Genomic DNA, 8,745 nt, shown 5'->3' with positions numbered 1-8,745 from the left:
GCATTACATTTGTTTTCTGTTTGATTCCTGTTCCACCTAAGGGGGTCAACGAGGAGGGTTGACATTTTTGTCCATTAACTTTAGTTGCAACTTTGCCCCCTACGTTTGCTACCGCAAACGTATCTAAACGTAGTTATTTCTGCATAATTTAGGGAGATAACGTGTTGGCATAAAGAGTCTTACTGGTAGGTAGCTAGAGTTTATTCGATCGCATTTATTTCACACAATCGAATGACGACTGCAATTTCTTCACAGATAATTGGAAACAAAACAGCGTGACTGGGATTTCTAGTGGCGTGTGTGGGCCTTTAACCGAGGGTGTACAGTTCGAGTGTTTTTCAAATGCATATCTGTTGTTCCCTTATTGTTTAGCCGGAAAAACTAGTTTTCAAACAGTCATGGAGATTTATTTCGCTGGCAAACGGGCCATGGTCACTGGAGCAGGAAAAGGTAAATATAAAAAAAAGGCTAAGGCTAAGCCTACGTCAGATATGGGTACGTTTTAAGGCACACAGTGACACCACCAGGTTTTTATATAAAGGTGCATTCAAAGTGCTCAAGTGAAAAGTAAAACAAGTTTCATATTCCTGTCCTGAACACTAACTAAATTCCACTAGATGGGTCCTGAGAGACTTGCAGCCTGTCATTATGTGTCGTAAAGCCTGAAACATGATCGGAATGTGAGTGTCAGCCCTGGTGTCACACTGATGACTCAAGTGCATAATAGCTTTTGTGTTCATGAATTCCTTTCTTCCCCCTCTCAGGGATCGGGAGGGCCACTGCCCTGGCTCTGGTGCGCTGCGGGGCGGAGGTCACGGCAGTCACACGGACGAGCGCCGACCTGGACAGCCTCCTGCTGGAGGTACCCACCCCCAACACCCTTCTCATCCCCCCTCCTGAGCACTCCCATGCCCCATCCCAGGGCCTCGACCTCTGCCCCCCACCCCACTCCTGTCAGTGACGCCTTTGTTCCCACCCCAGTCCTCCACCACTCTCCCAGTCACCCCCCTCCCTGTTCCTTTCATCTCTCTCCTCATTGTCTCTTCTCCCCACCGTGACGGGAGACGATGGCACAGACCCACCCAGTGATTGGTTCTGGTGTCTGGTGTGGCTTGCTCCTGCAGTGTCCGTCCATCAGGCCGGTGTGCGTGGACCTGGCGGACTGGGAGGCCACAGAGGCGGCTCTGGCTGGGGCAGGTCCCGTGGATCTCCTGGTAAACAATGCCGCCTGCGCCATACTGCAGCCCTTTTTGGACGTCACTCCGGAGCAGTTTGACAAGTAAAGGAGAGCCTCGTGTTTCATCTCCAAAGTAGATATTTAATGTAGTTTAAATAATAAAACCTGTGACATGATGTTTAATTCACATCTTAGTCTCGACATTTCTGTAGTCAGAAGTTCAGAGATGATGATGATGGCGTTTGTATTTCAGGTCCTTCAACATCAATGTGAAAGCTGTGCTCCACATTTCCCAGGTAACTGAGATTCTGCATTAGTGGTTGACTACATCGGGTAACCATAACAAATATCCACAATCAGGGTTAACTTCTCTTTCGTAAGGTCGAACAACAGTGTTTTGTGATCCTACTCACCACACTATCTCCCTCCCTCCTGTGTGTGTGTGTGTGTGTGTGTGTGTGTGTGTGTGTTTTTAGCTGGTGTCTCGGGGTATGAAGGCCAGAGGGACAGGAGGCTCCATCGTCAACATCTCCAGTCAGGCGTCCCAGTGTGCCCTCAGGGACCATGCTGTCTATTGTGAGACACACACACACATGCCCTCCCTTTCATTCAGCCTATGAGGGACCACACTATCTATAGTGTAAAACTAACAGGGCTACTCATAAGATGCAGTCACATTGTAGACTGGTAAAACCGACAAAGTACTGTATTAGTACAACATTAACTGCAGACTTCAGTATTTGCATGGTAGATTTAGAGTATTGGGAAAACCCTCATTAATATACCACCCTCTCTCTCTCTCTCTCTCTCTCTCTCTCTCTCTCTCTCTCTCTCTCTCTCTCTCTCTCTCTCTCTCTCTCTCTCTCTCTCTCTCTCTCTCTCTCTCTCTCTCTCTCTCTCTCTCTCTCTCTCTCTCTCTCTCTCTCTCTCTCTCTCTCTCTCTCTCTCTCTCTCTCTCTCTCTCTCTCTGTCTCTACAGGTGCCACAAAGGGAGCTCTGGACATGCTGACCAAGGTGATGGCCCTGGAGCTGGGGCCTCACCAGGTAGCTCATCCTCACCTGACTCCCAGTAGTGTTGCATCTTCTGTCCTGAGGCGTGAGGGGGGGGGGGTCTCAATAGGCTCCCATCCTCTCCTCTCATGTTTCATCCATACCAATCAGGATACACAGTGTTTGGAGTAGTAGCCATTCGATGAGGACAGGAAACAAGTGTGTAGAGTGTGAGTGTGGAGCCATGCCTCTCTGTGTCTCGGCTCAGATCCGGGTGAACAGCGTGAACCCCACCGTGGTGATGACCGAGATGGGCCGGCTGGGCTGGAGCGACGCTGAAAAGGCCAGAGCCATGACCTCACGCATCCCACTGGGCCGCTTCGCAGGTCAGTCCTCATCTGGAGGGTTTGTGGGCAGTGTCAGGTCAGCCATGTTGGTACTAACGGAACCCAGGTATGACACAATCAGCCATGTTGGTACTTAAGGAACCCAGGTATGACACTGCAGATTAGCAATCAGCCATGTTGGTACTTACGGAACCCAGGTATGATACTGCAGATTAGCAATCAGCCATGTTGGTACTTACGGAACCCAGGTATGACACTGCAGATTAGCAATCAGCCATGTTGGTACTTACGGAACCCAGGTATGACACTGCAGATTAGCAATCAGCCATGTTGGTACTTACGGAACCCAGGTATGATACTGCAGATTAGCGATCAGCCATGTTGGTATTTACGGAACCCAGGTATGACACTGCAGATTAGCAATCAGCCATGTTGGTACTTACGGAACCCAGGTATGATACTGCAGATTAGCAGGTCAGCCATGTTGAGGAGAAATGCACCAAGGTCTGACTTGGTGCTGACTCTCAACTTACAGGACTAACTGTGTGTATTGCTGTCATGAGTACTGTGTGTGTGTAGCCGGTGTGTATCGGTGAAACTCACTCCTCAGGTATGTAACAGGCCACCCGCATCAACGAATAGCTAGCTTTTCGTTGGCGTAGTTGGTAGTGGTGGCGCTTGGGAAGCCAGAGGTGGTAAGTTCGAACCCAGTGCGGGACGATTTGCCCGATACCTCTGACGGAGCTTGCAAGACCACGTCTGTTACACTGGTGCCGTGACCCGGATCGCTAGGTTAGCATCAGCTAACCGGCCGGAGTGAGTTTGAGGGGTGAATGTAGCCGGTGTGTATCGGTGAAACTCACTCCTCAGGTATGTAACAGGCCACCCGCATCAACGAATAGCTATCTTTTCGTTGGCGTAGTTGGTAGTGGTGGCGCTTGGGAAGCCAGAGGTGGTAAGTTCGAACCCAGTGCGGGACGATTTGCCCGATACCTCTGACGGAGCTTGCAAGACCACGTCTGTTACATGTGGTTGTGTTGTTTGTGTGTATGTGCTCTGGTGGCTTTCATGTCCTTGATTGCGTTTGGTGTGGTGTTTGTGCGCTTGCATGTGGTTATGTGTGTGTTGGTGGTTGTGTGTTGGATGTGGTGTGTGTGTCTCTGCAGAGGTAGAGGATGTGGTGAACTCCGTTCTGTTCCTGCTGAGTGATAAGAGCTCCATGACTAATGGGGTCACGCTGCCAGTGGATGGCGGCTTCCTGGCCTGTTGACCCCTGACCTCCTTACTCTGGATCCCTATTAGCTGAATCTTTCCTCTGACCTCCTTATTCTTGCATTGGCTAGTCTCACCTCACATGTACAACATACCTAAATCATTCTGTAACCTGAGTTTCTTATGTTACTGATTAAATAGATACCTAATGAAAAATACATTTCCAGATTCTTTCAGTTATCTTGTTGTGTGTTCTCTTATATTACTTTGGTACTTTTTGATGAAAATTGAATCCATTCACAAATTAATCCCCTTACATATACATTTGTATTTATTATACAAAATTGAAATATTTCACAACACTGACATGTGAAGTCATAAAAAATAAGACAAAACAGTTAAACAAGTTTACAAGTCATCTTACAGTACATACATCGTCAATGCATCTCATATAACCGTCCTAAAAGTTACAATGGGTCAATTTCACCTGTTCATATCCATGCAATAGTAGATTGTACTCTGTAGCGTTTTTGAGCTACCATATAACTGACACCTTAGGCAGGACCAGACACATAATTCAACCACACAGTTGCTATGCCAACCAATGACAGCATGACAGAAGACTGTCGTGCTCTGTCACACCAGAAGAGGGAGACAAAACACTTCAGATCTATGACCACACAGAAATGCATTTGTAAAAGGTGCAATCCACTTATTCGCCACGAGGGACAAATGTTCCATGGATTGCCCCTTTATTTACTTACTTACTGTTTAGCAACATCTCTAAATTCAGCGTGAGTGACTATTATTATCCTTTTAGTTTAACTTGTTTAGGATTAAAGAGCTAAATATTCAGGTACATATAGATATATCCATAATGCATTCCCTCTCTAAGGTTAACCTGTACATCACTAGACTCAGCATTAAAACCCCTCCCATCTATGTGGACAGCTCATTGAAAAGGCTGGTGTAGAACTACAATACAATATGAAATAGTACCAAAAACTTGACACTAAAAAACTTGCTTGAAACAATACTGTCCTTCACACACATATCCATGCTCACTCACGCCTGCAAGCACACACACTCACACACACGCACTCTTCCGCACACAAACATAAACGATGGGGTACTTTAAGACTAAGATCGGTCATACCCATGCAGGCTCCTTAGGCAGGCCATGTTAGACAGCTCCTTGTTGGGCATGCAAGTCTGTCACACTAAGACCTAGTAGTTGCCCCTACACACAGATCTGGGGTCAGATTGGTCTTGATGAGTCTGACAGCCTTGGTTCAGGCCTGGAGCCTGTAAACTGACCCCAGATATGTGGCTCGGGACAACTTGTACCAGGAGCCCTATTCACAGTTGACTTTCCAGGCTGTTTGAAACACGGTGTTTAAACTCAGCATCAGCTCAGAGTAGCAGGACTGTTGGGAGGTGGGTGTGAGGCTGTGGTGGGGTTAGGGTGGGGGTAGAGGCAGGGGTGGGATGAGGTTGGCAGGGTGAGGTTGAGGGTGGTGGGGTGGGGAGGGAGGTGGATGAGGATGGACTGTGCTACAGTCCACAGGTGCGGTTGTTCATTTGAGTTTCCCCCTCATATAAAAACTGAATGATGATTCAAAAGTGATTTGATCAATTTCTCAAGGTGAAAAATGTAACATATTCAATACTGTAAAAAATAAAGAAAAGAAAAACTGTCCAGTTATCTTTGTTATATCTGTACTGTAGCAACATCTTAGAAGAAACAAAGATTTCACTTAGAAAAAAGCTCAGCAGTGCAGTATCTCTCTCTCTGTGTCACTCGCTTTCTATCTCTCACATCTCTCTTCTTTCATCTCTCAGAGAAGTAGTGGTTGTTGTCATGGTTATGTTTTGTAATACTAACTATCGGTTGACCGTTCGAAGCTCCTTACGGCTGGGGGGGGGGGCGGGGGGGGAGGGGTCTGGAGGTCTTGGGACGACAGGGGCTGTTCAGAAGACGGTGCATCGCTTTCCCCTCTTCTTGACGGGCGGGGGGCAGAGCACGGCACGGATGGCCTCGTCAAACACCGTCTTCAGCCCTCGCTGAGTCAGCGCAGAGCACTCCAGGTACTTCACAGCACCTGACCCGCACAGGGAACAAGGATTCGAACACGCACAGATACAACAAAAACACACAGGAGGTACGCACCATCTAACACACCTTCACCTTCCCACACATGCCTGCCCACAGACTGCCAACCAGCCACCCACACACACAAACATCTAGCAACCTTGTCCAACCAACCTATCTCCCTGGCCATGGCCAGGCCCTGGGGGTAGGTGATGGGGGACAGCTTCTTGTCCCTCAGCCTCTCGATGGTGTCCTTGTCGTCCCTCAGGTCCAGCTTGGTGCCCACCAGGATGATGGGCGTGTTGGGGCAGTGGTGACGCACCTCAGGGTACCACTGGCGCACCACACAAGTACACGTCCAGCGTGTACACATGTACACAAAGCACCCAGGGGAGGCAAAACAAAGTCAGCAAAAGAAGAAATAAAGTTAGATAGACAACAGTGGCATGGCTGCAGAAATCAACTGGCAAAAATTGCTTTCATACAATTGTGCCAACTTGATCTGTACTGTGCTACCATGTAGTGCAGAACAGACCAGAGCGACGCAACGATGTGAAAGGCTGAAGATGAAAACCACTAAATCCAGTTTATAGGATCTACGTTGACCAGGGGCGTGATCCTTGAACCAGCATCATACTTTATACAAAGAGAGTTTACTTCAGAAACGGGTGCGATGTCATCAAAAAGCGAAGGCGTGCTTTTGGGCTGACACCGCCGCGAGCAGGCTCTCTGTGTACAGAGTGTGTGTGGCGTCGTGTGTGCTTTTGCTTCCAGGCGGAGATAGATGTGCCTCCTTAGGTCAGACTCGGCCCTTCCTCTGGGGGGAGGAAGTGTGGGCGTGGCCACTGACCTTAGCTCGGACGTTCTCAAAGGAAGCCGGGCTGACCAGGGAGAAGCATATCAAGAACACATCCTGGGGAGAACCAGAGAGAGCGCTTTGAGACCAGAGCCCTCAGTTAACGGATGAGGGAGAGAGTGCGTTTCCTACGTGTGTGTGTGTGTATGTGTGAACATGACGCTAGTTTGAGGCATGTGCGCGTGTGTACACCATCTGTGATTATGACAGTGGTGTGTGTGTGCATGTGTGTGTGTGTAGATACCGTCTGTGGGTAAGACAGTGGTCTGAGCCTGTCGTAGTCTTCTTGTCCTGCTGTATCCCAGAGACCCAGGTTCACTGGTTTACCATCCACCATCACATTGGCAGAATAGTTGTCAAAGCTGGGAGGAGAGGTAGAGAGAACAAGGGAGAGAGACAAAAGATACTTTATCAAGTAGAATGATCTGATAGTCAAAAACCCTGAAGCCAATTTCACTTTGAAGACATGTGAGGTGTGTGCGTGTGCGAGTGTGTGCGTGTGTGTGCGAGTGAGTGTGTGTGGGGACTCACACAGTGGGGATGTACTCTCCAGGGAAGGCATTGGTGGTGTAGCTGATCAGCAGACAGGTCTTACCCACGGCCCTGGGGAGGGACAAAGAAACATCTTCACACACTACAGTATGAAACATTGTGTGTCACTATGAAACAACACCCCAAACTGCTGAACATGAGCTCAGTACTGCATGAGTGTGTGTGCTTACATGTGTGTGGTGCGTGTGTGTGACAAACTATCCTCCCTCCTTTTCTCTCTCTGTGTCATACACTGTAAAATGGCCTACATTTACTTTGCCCGGGGGTCATTTTCACCCCCTCCCTTGTACCCAACTACTGACTGCCCCACTAGTAAAAACCCCCATCTCAACTGGTATTGACACAAATGATACAGTACAACATGAAGGGTAGCATGCAGGATGTTTGCCACAGGGATGGAAAGCAGAATGTGAGAGGGTATACTATTGGCTGTATGTTGTGTGTGTGTGTGTGTGTGTGTGTGTGTGTGCTTGTGTATGTGTGTGTCGATGGAGAGAGAGGGTTGAGACAGTGCCAGGGTGAGCATGAGAGTGATTTGGGGTTACTGGGTTTGTACTGGGTGAATCCCGCTATCATTCTCCACAGGAGAGACAGATGAGCCAATGCAACTTTAATACATTATGCTAATGTCCTCACTGGCGTTCATTGATTAATGACCCCAGTCACAGACGGCCATATAAATACACATATTTATCGGTAATATGCCAATGAATTTGGCACAAAAGAATAAATCCAAATTGGCCTCCAAGCATTTAAGAGAAATCGGTTTAAATCACGGACGGAAACGGCCATACAGACAGTTCGCCCAAATGGCCATAACACCAAACATGCACTGTGTCTCTTCAGTAAACGGGAGGAGAAGAAGACGTAATGCTTAGATTTCTCGTGCCTCAGCACCCCCGCCTGATGGCCTATGAGCAGCATAGGTGTTTCCTCATATCATCCCTAAGCGTTCGCTCGCCTCGCCACCAAATAAAACACCAATTCAATCCAAATAACCCAAGTCAAAAACCCCAGTGAAATAACGGACATTTCGTTAACAAATAATATGAAACAACACATTGCTGGATGTCTACAAACGAGTAGAGAAGGAAGACCACCCGTCAAATAGGAGCGCCCCAGCCCCTTTTCTGCCAGCATCCTCCCATCTACGGACGCATCAGTGAATCACACAAGGGAAAATAACCGTGCATTTCAGAATTAGGGTCTTACCCGTCGCCGACCACCACGCATTTAATCGCCTGCATTTGCAAAAGATCCGGTGGTAACTAAAAGCCAATAGTAGTGGTTATGTCTCACAATGAGCGCCGAGATTCGGATGAGAGAAGCGGGCCAGTCCGCTCAGCGTTCCAGCCGCAGTGAAAGGGGTCGATGACGAGATTGTTCGGAAGTAAACGGAAAAACACGAGCATATTTAAAGGGACAGTACAAAGGCATATACCTTGTATGGCCCAGTGCCCTCATCCGAACTTACTCCTATGGTTTGCGTCACTTTTTTATAACCAAATAAACAAACTGC

The 8,745-nt window shown here is 48.1% G+C and overlaps 2 protein-coding genes across 5 annotated transcripts; one reads left to right on the top strand and one right to left on the bottom strand.

The window, feature by feature from the left end:
- The first annotated feature begins 51 nt into the window (after positions 1–51).
- Positions 52–3,926, top strand: dcxr (dicarbonyl/L-xylulose reductase). Of its 3 annotated transcripts, none has more exons than XM_062474811.1 (9): positions 52–185; positions 373–450; positions 765–862; positions 1,125–1,279; positions 1,431–1,473; positions 1,654–1,753; positions 2,157–2,221; positions 2,436–2,553; positions 3,681–3,926. In XM_062474811.1, the coding sequence occupies exons 2-9, from the start codon at positions 399–401 to the stop codon at positions 3,782–3,784; spliced, it is 735 nt and encodes a 244-aa protein (XP_062330795.1). In that variant the 5' UTR covers positions 52–185; positions 373–398; the 3' UTR covers positions 3,785–3,926. The 3 variants fall into 3 exon arrangements, with proteins under 3 accessions (XP_062330795.1, XP_062330797.1, XP_062330796.1); XM_062474813.1 differs by lacking the exon at positions 3,681–3,926 and adding an exon at positions 2,636–2,701 and having other exon boundaries at positions 2,436–2,599; XM_062474812.1 differs by lacking the exon at positions 3,681–3,926 and adding an exon at positions 2,661–2,701 and having other exon boundaries at positions 2,436–2,620.
- Positions 3,927–4,034: 108 nt separating this feature from the next.
- On the bottom strand, positions 4,035–8,599 carry rac3b (Rac family small GTPase 3b). 2 transcript variants are annotated; one of them, XM_062475686.1, is made up of 6 exons: positions 8,439–8,599; positions 7,206–7,277; positions 6,919–7,036; positions 6,669–6,731; positions 5,993–6,152; positions 4,035–5,828 (listed from the first exon to the last, which is right to left on the bottom strand). In XM_062475686.1, exons 1-6 carry the CDS (start codon positions 8,471–8,473, stop codon positions 5,698–5,700), a joined length of 579 nt encoding a protein of 192 aa, XP_062331670.1. In that variant the 5' UTR covers positions 8,474–8,599; the 3' UTR covers positions 4,035–5,697. The 2 variants fall into 2 exon arrangements, with proteins under 2 accessions (XP_062331670.1, XP_062331671.1); XM_062475687.1 differs by having other exon boundaries at positions 4,035–5,826; positions 6,081–6,152.
- Between the last annotated feature and the right edge of the window lie 146 nt (positions 8,600–8,745).

Source organism: Osmerus eperlanus, chromosome 12 (assembly GCF_963692335.1).
Source record: "Osmerus eperlanus chromosome 12, fOsmEpe2.1, whole genome shotgun sequence".
NCBI lineage: Eukaryota > Metazoa > Chordata > Actinopteri > Osmeriformes > Osmeridae > Osmerus > Osmerus eperlanus.
The sequence above is the reverse complement of the archived record's forward strand: the minus strand, read 5'-3'. Positions and strand labels throughout refer to the sequence as shown.

Coding starts and splice junctions, on each gene's coding strand:
- dcxr (XM_062474811.1), top strand. CDS start 399: ATGGAGATTTATTTCGCTGGCAAACGGGCCATGGTCACTGGAGCAGGA. Junction 1,754..2,156: donor CAGGGACCATGCTGTCTATT/GTGAGACACACA, acceptor CTGTCTCTACAG/GTGCCACAAAGGGAGCTCTG. Junction 2,222..2,435: donor TGGAGCTGGGGCCTCACCAG/GTAGCTCATCCT, acceptor GTCTCGGCTCAG/ATCCGGGTGAACAGCGTGAA.
- rac3b (XM_062475686.1), bottom strand. CDS start 8,473: ATGCAGGCGATTAAATGCGTGGTGGTCGGCGACGG. Junction 7,278..8,438: donor TGCGTGGTGGTCGGCGACGG/GTAAGACCCTAA, acceptor GTCCCTCCCCAG/GGCCGTGGGTAAGACCTGTC. Junction 7,037..7,205: donor GGAGAGTACATCCCCACTGT/GTGAGTCCCCAC, acceptor CTCTCCTCCCAG/CTTTGACAACTATTCTGCCA.